General features: G+C 38.2%; 1 protein-coding gene across 1 annotated transcript in view; it reads right to left on the bottom strand.

Annotated features, from left to right (window-relative positions):
• POLA1 (DNA polymerase alpha 1, catalytic subunit) overlaps positions 1-19,450 on the bottom strand; it is a 205,950-nt gene that overhangs the window by 150,321 nt on the left and 36,179 nt on the right. The window contains exon 26 of the mRNA XM_074814612.1: positions 19,098-19,220. Within this exon, the coding sequence (XP_074670713.1) occupies positions 19,098-19,220 (123 nt within the window). The remainder of the gene's footprint in view (positions 1-19,097; positions 19,221-19,450) is intronic.

A 19,450-nucleotide genomic window follows, 5' to 3' on the forward strand; every position in this document is an offset into this window, starting at 1 on the left:
TAGCTTAACAAAAGTACACTGGAACCTGAAGCAAAGCACATCCGCTGAGCATCTGAAAGACTACAATTACTAGACCAACAACCTGATCATGCCTGGGTTCCATGAGGCCTTTATCTCCATGTCTGTGTGGTCAGGTGCACTATGGAGAAGCCAGGGTGGTCAGACCAACATCTTCCATGTTTTTTTATTATGCCAGTGAAAGCCAGACAACTAAGCTTGAAAACAGCATTTTTACAAGCAAAGTTCTCCCTGTTGTCTAGAGAAGACAGCTGTCTTGGTTCAAGGGGATTGTGCTGAAGTTTGAATAGGAAAAGGCTGCAATGAGGCAGCCAAGGGACATGAATACTTCAAAGCAGAACAAACGAAGCTGGACCTTGTCATTTTGCAATAAAATGTGAAGCCATGTAATAGTGCCCTTTTAAGCCACTTGTGACTTTTAAGACTTCAATGAAGTGCTATTAGCACAGACAGATAGACATGCTAAGCTGTTACTTGCCTGGGGTGATACCCTTGTGATTTGTAACAGGCAATGAAAATATTGCAAAAGAGAGATGGAGTCTCCTGAGCAAGTTGGACCTACTTCACAGGCAGAACTGCCTGCACATATGCCATCTCCAGTGACCCACCCTCAGCAAAATTTTAAGGTGGCTGGACTTCAGGGTTTTCCAAAGAACCTGCAAGCACAGCGTTTGACATCAGCAAGCAAACATCTTTCATTCTCTATATACTGCAATTTTTTGCAAGTATATATAAAGCTGCTAGAAGTGGAGGAAAGTCATAAGAAACTTACAATCACATTGTCAAGCATTTGTTCTCAGACACATCTATCATACTGTTTTGACACAAGATTGGGTTTGTTTTGGTTTGGGTTTTAATTAATGAAGTCAATTTGTACATGAAGACTTTTTTGAAGGAAATGAGTTGTCCTCAGTGAAACAGAATCCAACTGGCACATAATTTTATCTAGCAAAAACAGTTACACATTGTGTCACACTACGTACTGACAATGTAAATGGCAACACAGTCCAACAAAAGCAGAGTTCTGTCAGAAATCGTAACTTCATTCATATGTTCAAGATCGTGCCATTTTCCTACTAGCTACTAGGCAATCAGTTTTTGATATGCACACATATTGTCCACAAAAGCCACTGAAGCACACATAGACCAATATGAAGTATTTTCTGTTCCAAATCTCTGCAAATTAAAATTGCGTTAGTCTAAGAGTTATAAAAACTATTTTACATTAAGAAATATACAATCACACCTTGTGCTGTACTAATACCTAAACAAGTCACAAATTAACCCCAAAGCCTTCCTATCAGTTCAGAAGCATGTGCTAGAAAGGTTTCAAGGCATCAACATTCTTCCATGCAAGGAATATAATGAGCAAATGCTCATAAGAAGTACTTTTTAAGCAATCACTCAGAATTGTGATAATAAATAATATTGCATGAAGAAAAGACATTTGATTCACATTTATGAATAGATTAGCTATAGGTATACTTATCCCTCAGAAGACCCTGAGCTTCGCGGGGATACAAACCTTACCTTGAACTACAGACCAGAACAAAGACCTGAAGAACACACCTTCTTCAACTCATCCACTTTCTCAGTATTAACAGCCTTAAAAAAGGAGAAGACTGCAATAAACTCCTTGGGACTCTCCCTTGGCACTCATCCTCAGGCACTGGTGTAGTAATGCTTTGCTGCACATCAGGAAGTGTCTCTAGCCAATCACTACACCCAGAAGATGCATCCTGCTATGCCAGAGAGAGCTGGGCCCACTGCAACAGGGTAACATAGTCCTTAGGCATGGCACAGTACTCAGCCACCAATGTCACAGGGTCCCCTCCTTGCAATTCACCCTTCTTCACAAGGGCATATCTGCTACCCAGAAAACCTTGGATCATCCCAATAGCAAAAGCTCTTGAGTCTCCAACGTATACCTCCAAAATATTCCCTAGCTTCTTGTACAAGAAAGCTTATCTAAACAGACTGCAGTCCAACCTATCTTCTGGTCACAATCTCCTATTTCACCTCAGAGCGTGAAAAACAGGCAGCTTGCAGTAAGCATTAAAACAGTTAGAACTTAGAGGGATACCTAAATGTTAAGATCTTGTTGGTTATTCCATTAAGATTTTTTCTGTTCAGAAAACTTATTTAATCTCTTCAAAAATTCATGACAAGAAGTACTATCCAGAAACCAGAAAACATAAAAGCATACAAAATTTCTTAACATATTCAGAAGTGAAATTAATTATAGTAATTTCATCCCTCCCAAGTATGGTCTGAGGAAAGAGACAAACTGATGATCAGAGTTATAACTATATAATAAGCAGTAAACATTTCAAGATTGAACTGAGGCAAGCATCACTTTCTCCTTGCATAATGCTTTACAGAGATGGAGACTACAGCAAACATTTCCTTAAAACAAACTAAAGATACCAGATCATGCACACCTGGGAAGGAATTACAGGAAACCTCTTATAAACATCAAGTACATGAACAAAGAACCCCATGAGCATTAAACAAGGTAAATATTGAAAGGTCCAATCTAAGGGATTATTGACTACCAATTTTTAAGTACAAATATTTTTATGATATGCCAGATGGGTAATATACTGTTCCCCTCTGGCTGACCACACATGACTTCTTATAACTATGCAGAATCACCTTTATCAAAGATACCCAATTCATTCAAACTCCATCCATCTGTCACATAAATTATAAGATCTCAGTGGGGCAGAAGACTGCAATGATCCTTTATTGACCCTCCTGTATAACACATGGGCCACAAAATTTTACTAAATAGTCTCTACTTCAAGCCTGTAACTTCAGGTTGAGTGACAGCATAATTTTTAGAAGCAAGGCACATGATCTTGATTAACACAAACAACAGGAAATTCACCACCACCTCTATGCAACTCCTTTGCCACAAAGTTAACGAACAACTGAAACATGGCTCATTTATGCTGCCAACTGCAGTGACTCTGAATCTGCACCAACAAACACAAGAAACTGATCACGTAAGAGGACCTGTAAGACAGTGAGCAGGAAAAGAGGAGGAAGACATTAATTGCAGATGCTGAGTCAGACCACACACATTTGGGACATCAGACATTTACAGAATTGTGATTCTTGGCTCCTCTGACTGGCGATGGTCTCTACCACAGCAGGAAACCCAAACAACACAATTGCTTCAAGACTTTATTGAGCAAAACTGAAGCAGCCTGCAGTCTACTGCATGGCAAAAAGGTCTACTAAGAAATTCAGGACTGAATCATCAAGCCCAGCCCCCTAAAAACACACATCATATAATCCTATTCATAAGGATATCTGGATCCCTTTTAAATGAGGTGAGGTTTTTGGTGGTGTTTTTTTTTTTTTTTAACTTCACTGGCCATGACAGACAATTTGAGATAGGTATTTGTCCTCATTGAGCCTCATTCCAGGGCCCCTATCACTATTGCCTTAAAAATAATTTATGTTTCAAAGGAAACTCCTGGAGGAAAATGTATTTTGTTGGATCAGAGTAGTATTGTCACAATGCCTGCTCGATTATTCCCTTGAGGTAGACAGAATAAGGAGGAAGCTTTATCATTATTCAAACAGATGGGTTATTAGACACGACACCAACAATTTTAGTAGATTCAAACACAGAAACTTGGTTTCAATGCTTAAATGCCAAAATGAATCCACTGCTGAGGAACCCTCTATGTTATCAAATAGACACACCCAATAGATACCATTAGAAGCATCACATCTCCAGTGTTATGATTTAACAAAGTATTCCTACTTTTCCTTCCTTACTGAAAAGTGTAGAACAACCAAAACGGGCATTTTGCATTTACAAAGGTTCCTTTACATCGTCACAGGTAGCACATAAATTAAGCTGCAGTGCCCTGTACTTCCACATTTGTAACGTCTCACCTGAAGAGTAACGGTTATGAGAAAGTCATGAGTATATCTTTTTCTACACTCCTCACATTTTTGATTTTGGGCAACTACAATTTCTTACAGGAGATAATTAAATGTCATCATTGCAAATACTAAAGATTAGAACAAAAAAACCCCCTAAACAGTAGGTTTAATACCTTAGCTTAAAAATATCCAAAATGAAATCCTGTCTTCAGAACTCTTCCTATACAGTTGGCTCACTCCATGTGTGTGAGTGTTTAAAGTCTTTATAATGTCTCTGCATAGTCCAGATTCTAACCAGTAAGCTGATACTACTCAAAAAGGGCAAAATTATTATGGCTACAAAGAATCATCCACTGTAAGATTCCACAGATGCTTCTAATGCAACATACTAAGCAGCCTACCATACAAAGTAGCTATCCACCCTTTTCACTTGAAACACAGTGACATCTTTAAAATTCATACATGAGACATGTCCATCAACAAAGTACACTCCTGAATCTGTTATTCTTAAAATAGAGACTGAGAAGAAGTTTTTGTGGCAGAAAGAGAAAATTAAGGAGATCTAGTGGTTAGGCTTTTTCATTCCTGGAAACAAGAGTTTTCCTGGGATGGAATAAATACCTGACCTGCTGTGCACAGTTCCTGAAAGATGGTCCTAAATAAAAGATCTGCATGCTGGCTGTAAAGAAGGACTCAAAATAGTATCAAAATCCCCATCAAGATACTTAAAAATCTGGAGATTCAGCACCTGAACCTTCTCCTGATGGCAATTTGGAGAGTGACCAACAAGAGGTAGTGCTCAGTCATACTGCTATTCCACAGTTTCACCACTGTAATTTTCCCTTTTTTCACTCATTAAAGTGAACTTCACTTATAATTAATTTCTGATATAAACCCTAACATATTAAATATGAGCTTAGGCATTAAATATGTATTGCTTAATAATGCTTTATACTTAGTGGATAATGTTAATCCAGTAAATTTATTATTTCTTCTATCAGACACTTGTAGGCTGATACAAGCCACACTATAGTACACCAGGGGCACACAACAGAATAATTATTTCAGGGTTAAATTCCCACGGAGTCTAGCAACTTCCACGATACTGAATTTTCCATTTTAACCAAATCACAACTTCTGTTCAAAAAAAGTTTAATGAATGTGTATGCTAGGTATTTAGTCTATTCTAGGAAAATGAGAGATGACCTTCACTCTAGTAGCAACTGGTTTACACTGTCCAGCTATGCATACAAAGGCATTCTGTTTGCTTTGAAGGCTCGAACATGCCAGGGGTCGATGTCATTGATAGATTACGGCTATTGACATTGCTATCGTTCTCACACAAAAACTTTATTAGCATAACAGAAGATCTGAAAGTGTGCTATCCCACTTTCTAAAAATCTTCCCCATCTGCTGCTGGGTGACATATGTAGATCACCTTCTCTTGCCTATTCGCTAGAATACAGCGGGCACTCAAACTCCAAGGGAAGGGTCTGGCTGCATCTGTCTTGTGAGCAAGGCTATTGTTTACAAGATAATTACTCTGGCCTTGTTAACTTGCAGCAACAAGCGAGAATGAAATCACCTAATAAGCCAAGTTACCTAGTAAGATAGCACATTATAACAGCAATGATTGCATATAAACTTTGAATCCCCTTTAGTGCCAATTAATTTCAAGAGCATTAGCACCAACAGTAAGTGAATACGAAGCAGTTTAACTAATTAAAGCTTACTACGTAATAGGTAGCTTCAATTATTATTTTTCATGTTAGTCATCTGAAACAGTGATGATACATACCAGCTGGAAAACATTTAGAACAGGGCCTGCCTAGTCCCACAGCAACAGGTAAATGAAGCAGTTTTTGAAACTATGTCATGCACTTTCCTAGGAAAAGTGCTAACTAAGCCTTATCAACAAACAGCAGATGGCAACAAATGTGCCAAGAGACATTTCATCCTCCAGGAAGAGTTCAACACAAGGCATCAGCAAAAAAGGAGCAGAGTTGGAAGCACGACTTCCACAGATCTTACCCAGCTGCTCTCTTATGCAGGAAAAAAATGAAGAAAAAAACCCCCAAACACAAAACCAAAACCTAGTCAAGCAGTGATTCTCACCCTAACATACAGACTTCACACGTAGTCTATCTACATTTCTTTCCCAGGAAGTCCAGTACCAGGTGCAGCACAGCAAGGCAGCTGAAGACCTTTCCCCTATGAAAAGCTTCCTTATCAGCCCCCAGAAAGAAGGAATTTGTTTAAATCCAGACATTGACTCTCCAGTTTGACTTACAGAGAGTTCAAGTGTTGGTTTTTTTTCTATTTTAATTATATGTAATGAATAGAACTAATTATCCAAGCTTTTTTGACTTCTTGTGCACTTTTGGACTCAGTGGTCTCACAGACAAAGTTGCTTGCCTTCCAGTGGGACACAGTGTTTCCCTTTACCCATTCTGAGCATTCAGTGTTTCCAGGTTATTTTTGTGACTTGAAGACCCATAAGCTATCTTCTCCAGATAGTTTTATTTTATTCTTGACATTTAACTTCTTAAAACACTGACTGAACTAAATGCTGAGGTAAAATTCATTTTCATGCTTCTCCCCTAGGTTGTAACTTCAAGGCTCTGCAGTTACCAGAGAAGCTGCTAATACTGGACAATTATTCTCCTTTTGAACTACGCATTGACAATTCCACTCTTCCTTTCGTTCCACCCCCATCCCCAAGTAAGTACACACCAAAAAGGATAATTGAATACTAGTTTGGGAATAAACATGGAAGAGCGAAAGAGAAAAACAGAAGTAAAATAATAAAAAGTAAATCAATTACATGTTGACTCAGAAAATCTATTTGCAGCCCATGCTACTCTTTTTTCCAAACACTTTAAGTACAGCTGACTTAACATTTAAGTACCTGTGCCCATTGCATTTAAAAAGCCGTTTAAATCAAAGGAGTTCTTTCATTATGGGTATGCATATTGGCTCAGATTTTCCCACACTCTATCTCCGCCAGCATTCACTGCAACAGCTCAGAACCTCAGAGAGCACCAAGTCCTCCTTCTGTGCAACAAGGGCGAGTCACTGGTCTCTTTACTGTTGGATAACTGTAGTCCTAAAACAACTACTGGCCATGATACAAATATTGAAAATTAAAAACAAAACCTCCATGTTATGCAAAGCATACAAAAAGTTGTTTGTTTGGGGTTTTTTTAAGAAAAACTTATCACATCATAAAAATCCAAACACCATTAATGATGCCTGGTTCCAACACTGTCTGTCTGAAGAGCTTAAATGGTGAAAGAAACACCACGTTCTATAAAATTGCAAAAAAACCACCTTATGCTCAAGAGCTCATAGCACATCTGTGATGTTCTATACAACACAAACTATTAATAAACTATTAACCCCAGTTCCTCTCAGAGAGAAGGGCAGACAGTCAGTCACAAAACAGGCTTTCCTTACGTTAAGATGGAAAAGGCCAGGGACAAATACTAAGTCGGTAGTGATACTTGATAATTGTGATAATCTACTACCATGCATGCCTTACATGCTCTTCGAAGCAAAAAAGAGTTGCTTGGCTTAGCAGGGAGGCTCTCCCCTATTATGCAGACCAGCTGAGCTAAAAGCTATGCAGTACTGTATGGAATAACAGAAGGATCATTTCTGGAATACTCAAATAAATGCCACTTCATACTGCTTTACCATCCAGATCTCCTCTGGCAGATCTATTCCTTTTTCCATTTTAAGAAAAAAAAAAAGTCAAAACAAAAAAAAGAAGCAAGATCTATGTGCAGAAGGAAATAACTGACTTTAAATAAGTTAACATAATAAACATTAGACAACAAACATTTATTCCTACAGTGAAAATTAATGAAAAGGAAACTGGGACAGCTGCACAGTCCAAAATTGGCACTGATTTTCAGAGAAGGAATAGGATCCCTGAAACTATTACTAGATGGCTCAGGAATCCCTGGCAAAAAATCAAACAGTTTCTTAAAAAAAATTGCTGTAATTTAACACAGTATTTATGACAGAGCAAAGTGACACAAGCTTACACTCCAGGCTGAAAACTGAGACACACAAACAAAAGCCACGATTTATTAATCTTCCCTTGGTCAGCATGTCAGAAGCCCATCTTTCTGGAAAAAGAAACCCCAACTAGATGACTTGCTCATATATGAAAGACCTTCATAATTATTTTCTTTAAAGATTTTAATAATCAAATCAAACTTCAAGATCCACCACTAAAGTATCAGATAGTAAAAGCTCTGTACACTAAAGGAGGCGGGGGGGCGGGGAGGGAGGGTTGTTTTTATTTGAATGGAAGAAAAAAAATGTGTATTTGTTATGTAGTTATAAAATAAGCCAAGGTTAGGGCAGAATTTTCCACAGAAGCCTAAGAGCAACCAAAATCATTAAGAATGCCAGTAGATCCCTATAAAGTGCAAATATCTCCTAGCCATAGAAGGAACCACTTTCATTAAGAAATTACTTGGAAAGACGTATAAGGAAAGCATCTGCCTCCCTCACCATCAGGCATCAATTCCAAATATTCTAAGACCAGCTCTGGTCTTAAAGAAATGCAGAAATTGTAGCCTACTGCAAAAAGGTATCAAGGAACATTGGTCCAACTTATCAAATAGCATGGAAATTGGGAGGAAAATTTCACGTGTGTCAGCTTTTCCCCGAACTTTTTCGAATCAGTGGAAGTTTCCCACTGTAGGAGTATCACAGCTAATTCAAGTTATACATATGTCAGCATAATACACTTTTTAAAAGTGGTAGCTTTTATAATCTACCCTTGATTCAGCAAGACATTTTTATTCCAGGATGAAGTATTTCAGTCCCCTACGTTCAGCCCAATCTTGTTACAAGTCAGAAGTATTGTTCTGTGATTTACATAAAAGCATTTCCACTGAACTAAGTAGCAACTGACAGATAGGGTAAATGGGTTCCAGATAACATTTAAATAGCTGTACTAATTACACCACACAGAGATAGGAACATGATCCCTTACTCAAATCCTCAGAGTAACCATCCAGAACGTTACAAAAGAGGGGAAAAAAATTGGTGCGAGCCATAAGACAGCATGTAAAAGAATTGAAAAAAACCCCACAAACATTCTGCATAAAGGAGGTAATCTCAACTAATTAGACACCATAATGATCTTCTCGCAATCTGTTAGAAGCGAGTAGTAGTTAATAACTTCACAGATTTCCTCCAATCCTTTCACCAGGAAGGAATGGCAGTTTCTAAATCATTACTGCTCTGTCATCCTGGACTACTGCCAAGAACGTGGAACTTCAGGACACCTGTCAATTAACACATTCCTACTGAAGGCAGGCTCATCTTCCACCTTTAAAGCTATTAAAAATTAGTGATCACAAAAAGCAATCAGATCAAAAAAACATCGCAAAAATCAAAATTAGGAGTGGTTTCTTGAAGGACAACAGCCTTCAACAAAAAAAAAAAAAAAAAACAAACCAAAACATGAAGAGTTGTGTCTCTGCTGAACTAACTATATACATACTTTGGAAGATGAACTACATGATGTAATAGACCTTTTTTCATCTCTAGCATCTGCGGTATACAGTAGTACATGCCAAAATGACTGGCCACCTGATGGACAATTGTGTGTAAGAGTCAGATCTAAAGCTTTTCTCTAATCAAAGCTTTCTGCAGGGGTTCTCAGACTAAGTACAGGCTTCTCATTGATTTTTCTTTAGCTCCAATATGACGACTTTTAACTCTAAGTTGAAAAATATGAAGTTATGCATGAACCAAAAAAACCAGGTAAGATACATATTAAAACATCAATGCAGAGGAGCTATTATGATTTAAAGAAACCAACAGATTTCTGAGCAAATACAAAAATGGTATTTTCCTAAGTTCAAAGACGTTGATGATGTTGAGTTCAGAGGGAGATGGGGAGGAGAAACAGGAGAAATTAAGGTCAAATGAAAACCAAACAGCTGTCACTGACTTATATCTGGGTTGTTCAAAAATTAAAGGGTACAGCCAAGGGAGTTCTAGATTCAACAAGTAAGATTCCAACCAGAGAAAAAACCAACAGGAAGGTTGCAATACACTTCAGCATAGGGCTGAGATGTCCCTGTCGTTTTGTGGCAGTCTTCCACATGCCAGTTCCAAATTACAGTACAAAGCCTGTGACAGTTTGATATCCCAGTAAAATTAAAAGCATCAAGGAAGAAGAATGAAGTTAACACTGAAAACATTCTTGCACTGAAGTCAGTCAGAGAAAATAGAAAATAAATTATTAGTGTGCCAACTGTGGCATTGCCTAATAAAATGAAGCCGCACACAGAACAATTCAGAGTACCAAACTGAAGGGCAAAACAGTCCATGTACAGAGTGATTACTTTACCATAGTTATCCTTCTCCCTGGCAACTGTTCTGCAGATTCACTTTCTTTGGATAAAAAAAGTATTTGTACCTCAAGGTCTCCTATATCTCTATCACAGAAACCTTTCTTACCCAGGCATTTTAGGAAACATGACCCTGAACTTCATCAAAGCAGATTATTACACAGTCCTGCTTTTCTGATAACTTCCAACAGTTTAAACTCGGCAGTTTCTGGTCTGTTTCATGAACAAGGCAAATAATTAGAAAGAAAGCATTAACTTAACAAGGCATGATCAATCTGAGATGAATCAGCCGTGCAACTGCTTGGCTATGGCTGGCTGCTCCTACCTCAGCAGGAAGCAGGAATCATCATTCATAAAGGCTACACGTCAAAAGGGCACACTTTTTTTTTTTTTTTTAAACCAGGGCTTACCAACCATCATTATCCAAATTTTAAAAGTTTCTCCAGCCTCATGTAATCACCAAGACTAGCATAAGCTCAGACAGAAATGACTGCCAAGGACTAATCCCTGAAGTAAGGTTCAAATGACATTCTGACATTCCCCGTTTTTGATGACCACTGCTTGATGAGCACTGCATTTCAGTGACACAAGCGGGAACCACTTCCCACCCCCAACAACCTAAAAAACTACTTGCTCTTTTTAGAGTCTGTCAGTTAAAACATAGAAGACTAAACATGTAAGGTAAAGGGAACTGGATTTATCTTTTTATTATTTTTTTTTTTTACTAATCCAGGTGTTGAAATAGGTATGGAGCAACTGTTTCTAGTGGCTCAAATCAGCAAATGCACAGAGTATCAAATTGTAGAGCAGATATCAACATATATAATTTAATCCTACTCCCTGAAACCTTACCCAGTAAATTTGATAAAGGGCATAGCCTGAAGCTAAAGACAACGCCACCACCAGCAACATCTCCTGCATTACATTATGTGTAACTACTGGAAGGAAGCAAACAGAGAGAGCAGGCATAAGCTGAGCTTTCATGTGCCTTTCAATCACCTATCATGCTCTACAATTTTGAGGGATTTATTTCATCCAGCTTTGACACTGCTCTCTTTCTACTGCAAAGGAAGTCTGAACGAATTAGTTTAGGCTATATGCCTGACTTACAGGTCTCCTTGCTCCTAACATTGCTTGTTTATGTTAAGAGATTTGCATCGGGTATGCCCCAGCTTGTTAGACTACAACTACTTCTCAAGAATCCTTTGTCCCAAGCAGAATTCTTGATGTTGGGCACCAAAATCTTCTATACCCTTACAAGGTATTGCACCTGCAGCAGTAAAGACAGTCTACCTTCCACAGATAAATAAAGGTCTCGAACAAACTGTTTCATCTGTCTCGTAAGTATATTTCGATGCTGAAAATAGCATAAGCCATTCATGCATATCTTCTAAATTAAGCCAATGAATCTTGGCACAGGCCCAGTGAAAGGACATACATGCAAAAGACCACACAACCTGATCTATACAGCAAAACCTGCATTCAAAGTATTAAGAGCTTAGCTTTTAAACCAAAACAGCCTGCTATGACAAGTATCACTACTGAAATGTCTTCATCCTAGTTTTCTTCACTTCAAATGACAAGTTGCTACTCTTGCATCTGTTGGATCTAGCTGACCTTGGCGATAAATCTGAGTGTGAGTTAAAGGAACTTCTAAACTGATGGTCATAAAACAATTTTGGTTTGAAGGAATCTCTAGACATCATCTAACCCAACCTGCTGCCCAAGACAGGGCTAGACCTGCCTGGTGCAAGGCTGTGCATCTCTGGGAAGAGTCTGGCATCTTCTTGATAGCCCCCATTATGTTGCTGAAGACCACAATTAATTCCATCCTTAAACTTTTTTTCTCCAGACTGAAGAAACCCAGGTCTCAGCCTCTCCCTATATGTCAGAGTAGGATCATCACCACCCTTAACTCATTACCTGAAAACAGCAGATCTAGTAGGGTCAAACAAGTATTCATTCAAGAGGATAAAGAATAGATCATGTAATGGTGGATAGAGCAAAATGCTTCTAATACAGTCTGTTGTGCAACAGTGAGCTTTTGCACAGTGGGCAACATTCCCAGGAAATACATGAAACTTTTTGATTATGAGATCAAGGTGTCATCTTTGAAGGACAGTATGAATATTTATTTAAGTCTTGTGGGAGACAGACACTGCAGTTAGATCATTTTTCTATGCTCTTAGGAATAGTGCTTGAAGAGGAAAATTATTTTTTCCCCTTAATTTGAAGTCTCTTTTATTTTGAAAACTTTATTACCATCTAGGTATCCAAATCCATGGTTTCTAAAACAGGCCAACATCCAATTTAAGATAAATGCATGATGCAAATGAGCGAGGCAGTAACACCCTGAAGAACAACTTCTGTTAAGGCTCAAAAACCGAAATATTTTATGGCAAGCTACTATTGAGCTACAAAAATGCATACTGCAAAGACTTGTAGTGCTAATGAATATACAGGCTGGAGAAAGGCATTAAGACAGCAGTTAGCATTTGTATTCTTCCAACCTTAACGGTAGGTACTGAAAAATGAATTTGTTTACAAATAGTGTTGAGATGTTGCAAAAGCTCTCACCTTCGTGATGAAGCTCCTGCATCTCCCTTTTATGAGGCATCACAAAGTATCTGAAGAAGTGAAACATGAAAGGATCTTCGTCTTGTGAGTCCCATAATCCCTACAGTATTCTAGATAGGATTAAAGGATTTCTTCAGTTATTCTAAAGCCAAAGCATGGCAAACTTTGGGGGTTGCAGGATTCAAGTGCATTCCCCAATATTTTACTGGACACCTGAGAGTCTTTCCTGTTACCACTGGATGTGGAGAGACATTTCTATCTCTCCTGATCCTGAGGTGTCAGTCCTCTACCCAACACACAGGGCTTCTATCGTTACATTTCAGATACAATGTGCCAGAGACCTTGCTCTTTAAGGTCTCCCAGTACCCCGGTTTTCAGTTTTATAACAATTTTGCGTGAGGAATATCTTCTTGTTACCTAGTCAGCTAGGTTAGGATAAAACTCGAGCAAAATCTGTGTCTTTTGGCAACACAGGAACAAAATACAAGATAGGAAACCATAAAAAAACCCAAAAGCACAGAAGAAGGAAAACAACCAAACAACCCCCCCCATGTTTGTGATCTGAAAAAAGGCTGGCATGCCTGACCCTTATATCTCGTACTGGGTCTGGCCCCACTTTCCAACCTCCTCTTTTCTACTAGCTCTAAGAGCAGTGAGTCACTGATCCAACAGAAATCGATTTTGTTTTCCTCTAGAGTAATTTTCAACTCAGATCACCAGGCTGATCCAACTCACCATGGAGCCATGCAATTGCTACAACCCATCCATGGAAATCAGTAGTCAGGAAGTGAGAGGCACCACATCTCTCACGATAGCACAATCTTAAAATAAGCAGTCACAAAAAATGAACTCTCTCTATTCATCTGACTTGCTGTACAATCAATCTGGATCTGATCAATCTCCCAAACACTTCTCGGTGAATATCCATTAAATAAAACCTTTCTGTCCAGTGAAAAAGCCCCACACCATCCAAAAGAAAATAAAATACATTTTTTACTTCAGACTGATTTCCTCCTCACCCAAAATATTCTGGCCATTCTTCTTAATTGAAATGTTTCATTTCCTCTCCTTGGAGATGCAAAAGTCTTTATCAGACCAGATGTCATCTCATGCACTTGACTAACAATAATATTATCTCATTTCAACAAATGTTAAGATGTTCCATAATTTTTCTACTACTTGGTACTCAGTTTGCATTTCCAGATTGTAAGCAGCCTCTCCTTTGAAATGTCTATTCTAAATTGTTTTGGGTATTAGCATGCAGAATAATGTACATAGCTTTTTCACTGGCTCACAATTGCATACATAAATTTAACAACAATGACAACTGGTTTGACCCCAACAGTTTCCATTTAAGGGCACTGCAACAATTTAGCACTATTTCTTGTAAGATTTCAGTTTGCCATTTTTATATTTAAAAGCAATTAAGAAACTCTTTGCCTAGCCTTTTGCCATCGAGTTCCACATCTTCCAAAATGTTATATTGATGTTGTATTCCCTGTTTAAATATAGACAGCATGCTTATATGAGACTTTAGGAGGCTCCTATCCCTCTTTTAACAAACCCCTTTTTCCCATACTACAACATGGAAGAAACCAGGAGTCTGACAATTGCCCCATTCACATGACAACACTTGTAGACTGTGTAACCAATGCTTTAGGTGCAGTTAAAAGGAAGTAGATGATGATTGATTTTTCTGGATGAACAAGACAAAAAAAAAAAAAAAAGCCAAAAAAAGAGATGCCTGGATTTCTTTACAGAAGACAATTACAATAGACAGCCATTAACCTGCTTACTTACCCTTGCTTAATTTTTTTTAAATGAGCTCATCTTTCTCCACTTCATCTTTCTCCTCCCTCATCCATTCTTTTCCCAGACTGCAGCAATAACATGCTTTTATTCTTTCCTTTTGACTGCCAGGGCCTTAAACTAATTATTAATTGAGAATGTATCTAAAGGATCTGAATGAGAAAGTTGGAACTAACCCAATTGCCTCTTCCCCCCTTTTATTTTGCATACTGTAACACTAGATCTACCTGTTAGTACAGCTGAAAACAGCAAATGTGTTATTTTCCTTTCAAAGGCAAGTTTTCTAGCTGCTTGGGAAAAAATACGCAACAATGAAAAACAATGTGGAAAAAAGTAAGTACCTGGAAAAGGCCTCTCAGCTTTGAGTGACAGCCATTAGCAACCAAACTGCCTACAGATTAAAATTCTCTCAACAACTTTGCTGTCCTGTAGGAAAACCCTGCAGCAGAGGGCATCCTGCATTTGGGAAACCAGACAACTGACACTTCATCAAAAGACTTGTCCTTTAAAGAGGCTAGAAAGGCATGACCTTACCCTGCCTGCTAGTGCAGAGCTGGCTGGTTGTACAACACCGACTCATCTTGTTTCCAGTTGTTAAATTACATTAAAGGACAGCTAAAAATATATTAAATATTTTCCTATTACTTTTCCATGCAAGCAACTGCTGTAGTTACAACAAGAGCAATGTCCAGGCAAACGCTTAGTAACCTGGGGGGAGGTGGGGGGGGGGTGGGGGGGGAAGGTCCAGGAATCCTTTTAACACATTCCAGATCAATAATATAACATTTAGATTGCAAATGCATAAAGAATTTTTTTTAATTTGTTGTAAGAACAAGAACTGATGCATTTCTAATGATGAAAACAGGAAAACATTTATATTTTCCAAAAAGATTAAACAGATCCGAGCTATAATTTTAACTCTCTCCCACCCCAAATTTTTGCCCTTTTTTTTCCCAAAATACACCAAAACTTAACCAGTCTGTGACATACACTAAATACCGACAAATACGCTAAATTCTGACAAATTCACACTGATACACCCCATCGTCCCTGCTCGAAAGTACCCACAATTGAAAAAAATAAACATGGAAGACCGGTTTGAAAAACCTCATAGTCAACGTTTAAAACACTTTGTGACAAAAATGCAAGTCTTAATTGATTAATGATCTCAAGGTCTCTATCGCCATCTAGTGAAAACTCACTACCATTACAACACTATCCACATAAATTATACCACGTTCCCTGGAATCACACACACTAACCTCTCTGCTGGATTCAGCCTACACATGGCCAGAGTTTTAAGGCTTTGCTACATTTCTTTGCTACATGTCTTAAGCTAAATAAAAGTCAAGCAGTAGCTCATATATCGCTAAGGCTGACTGAAGAGAACTAAATTCTTACAGATCACACTCTGTCCTAGTGCTATGATCTGGCTTTATAAATGGCCTTTCCACAGCATATTTAGTACTTCTGACATCAAAATGAAGTGAACACGTCAAACACTAGCATAGTTATAAACAGGTTTTTAAAATGGCAATGTGTAATTACAAGAATTTTTAGTCACCATAAGGAACCCAATGGCAGTTCCACTACTTCTAGTGCATTGGCATTGCCAAACCATGAAGAGAAGTTACAGTCCAGGAGAGTACAAAAGCACTCTGCATCTGATGCTTCCAGTGCTCCGTCTTCCTACAGCTTCAGTGAAAGGGTCTTCAGTCACACAATTAGAAAGCAGCAATTTACGAAAGCGATCAAAACTAATTTTTCTCAGCTATGTTAAAACTTAATGCTACAATGAGCTTCAAGAACTTCTTCAACTTGAAATACATTTCCCACTTTCAACTTTCTGCTAAGACTTAGCGACTGAACTGTAATTGTGTTAGTGCAAATATTAAGTTCAGTTTTCACACCACACAGTATTTTTCCTGCTTAGACATCTACAAGCCTATCTGAGTTTACTCATGTCCCCTCCAGTAAAAAAAAAAAAAAAAGTAAAAAAAAAAAAATTTAAAAAGCTATCAATTACCGATCAAAAAAAGACCATTTAAATTTAGGCCATTAACATTTTTCCATAATAGTTATTTTTAAATTACCTTTTCATATAGAGAACCCAAATCTCCTGATATTTAACATTCACCTCTTCTATATTACCATTTAGTGGTAAGAGGAAACCATTTAACAGAAAAACTAATATAAAATTTTAAAGTAGTATTTTTCCAAATTAAATATTTCAACTTAAAAAACTCCAGAGAACTAAGCTGTCTTCTTGTGTCATCTTCTAGGGCAAAAACTACTACTCAAGAAATAAGGAACTAATAAAGCTGTATCTGTTTATTGACTACCTAACTAAAAATGCAAGTTTTCAGAACAGAGCATATACCGTGTGTTTCATCAGAATCTATCATACTTGCACAGAAGCACAAAATTACAGATCACTCTGAAATATTCTCAGGTTTTCAGAAGTTTGTTATCTCCACAGTATCCTGAGTAATGAATACTAATCTACCTCAAAGAATGGGAAAAAAAAGAAATTTTTAGCTCTACAGGATGTGCTGTACTGCACAGAAGAGACCTACCAAGACAGGAACGCCCCACTGGGCTCAGCACTAGTGCTGCCAGATGCAGACTGGCTCCCACAGACTTTCACTGGCATCTCTCTGCTGTGCTCCCAGCAGCCCCATTCCATAGATGAACTTTTAGACCTGCACTGGGTACAACACACTTTCAGGCAACACTGTGCCATAGTATTAAGTTTTTCCCCAAACTCAGAGCAGCTACAAAACTGGAGATTCAAATGTGTGTAAAGGCATGGCAGAAGCAAGCCCACGTCTGGCACCACCAGAATTTAAGAGGTAAGAAATCCTTTCCAATCAAAAATCAGCTATGTAAGAGAAAGTGTCTTAAAGTGCTTCCTAGCACATTGTGTACCTATTTAGGATTTTCCCATTCCACCATCGCTTGGAACATAATGCAGGAACACCAGAATTTCATGCACCATTATCTCATAACTAAGTCACAGACAATTGAAAATAAACTGTATCTGCAAACAAAAATTACTCCCTCTCCCCAAAAGCTCAAGTATTCATACAATACCCAGTTTGTGACAGGTGCTCCATATGACTGATGGAGATCATGAAAAACGCAAAAAGTCAAATTCATGACTTGTAAAATACTGCTAGAAAATATAAAGCTATGATACCCAGCTGCTTTTCATGCCAACCTCATAGATAAATACATCAGAATCTTACAACAGAAGACACCAATTCCTTAAAGGAAACATTAAATTTGAATTCACGTGGATGCATAGCACATTTACAGTTATCAAACCTGGAAATTATCTCCTAGTTAAACACATGTCTAAGGTTAAACATACTGGTTAGATAAATTGGGAGGACAGAAAATGTGGGGTTGTCTCTAGAAAACTGTTTAGATGGGAGGACTTTTACAAACGTGTTATCAGAAATAAAATGCCCATATGCACATCATTTGGGGGTTGTAAATGGACCTTCAGGGCATTGGATAGTCCACAGCAAGGAGAGGTGTGCTTTCCCACCACAGGGAGTATGTGTCTTTAAACACAGATGTGAACTCATTCATCTCCCCACTCAACCAAAAGGTTGACCACCCATCCAGTCACGTCTGTTCCTGGCACCTTTAAAGATTCCTGCTTGGTATTCTCTTCTATAAAGAGCTGATATGAAGCATTGGGAAAAAATATGTTTTAAGACACTGTGTATCAGTGGTAGGTTTTGGATCTTTAATGATTCTTTTTCCCACTGGGATCAAACTGATGTGGTCTGCATCAGCTGTCACCCTAATCAATCGCAAGAGTAGTTTTCCCTATGAAGTTAAGAGCAACTCAAAATCTGGCCTCTTAAGGCTAAAGCAAAGCTTCATTTTAAGGAACAAACAGTTTCTGAAAATAAGGCCCTGATACATAATCCATTGTCACCATGTGATTAATTAGCCCTGTCACAAACTTAAGGGTTTCCGGAACTCAACATACCAGGGCACAGGACACTCTGGCCAAAGACAAGCTCATCCAGAGCTGAAGCATACCTCTGAATCAAAGACTAACCCATCAAGCAGAACTGGAAATTCATGGAAAACATGAAAATAGCTTTGACTTTTTTTTGTCACTATCAGCTGGTCCATTGAAACTAAGCAGTGTAATTCAAAATAAGGCTCTAGCTAGAGCTTCAACTTCTCATACTTTTTGAGACATTTATCTGATTCTTCTCTAGACACCAGTGTCATTTTTTTCCGATTTCTGCAGTAGAAGAAAGATAAAAACTACAGTTCTGAAACCAAAGCAGGTTTGAAAACAAGACCATTCTTCTGCTCAATGAAAAAACAGGTGGCTTAAATTCACCCTCTTTACCTGTGTGTATAACCTGTTTAATGACTTACCTCTCTCCCTTTATGTGTCACCAAAGCAGCCAAAGGCTTGGCATAGAATCTGCTATAGGAAAATCCCAGGCAGCCATACATACTGTTAGCGGTGAGTTTCAAAGCTTTCTGTCTGATATCATACTGAAAAGAAACATAACCAGCAAAAATGATACAACCATAGCCAGAAGAGAACAGAACTTAATGTTCACAATTACATTCACAGCTTTTTATATAGTCTGCAGCAATGACGGGCTACGCTACAAGTAAAGCACATTACAATCACTGCTCACTACTAATCATCCCTATTCTGCAAGGCTGATCAGGGCAGTTAAGGGGAGCGGGAAGAAAATCAAAGGAGTTCTATAAAACAC

The sequence above is a fragment of the Strix aluco genome, chromosome 2 (genome assembly GCF_031877795.1).
Source record: "Strix aluco isolate bStrAlu1 chromosome 2, bStrAlu1.hap1, whole genome shotgun sequence".
Taxonomy (NCBI): domain Eukaryota; kingdom Metazoa; phylum Chordata; class Aves; order Strigiformes; family Strigidae; genus Strix; species Strix aluco.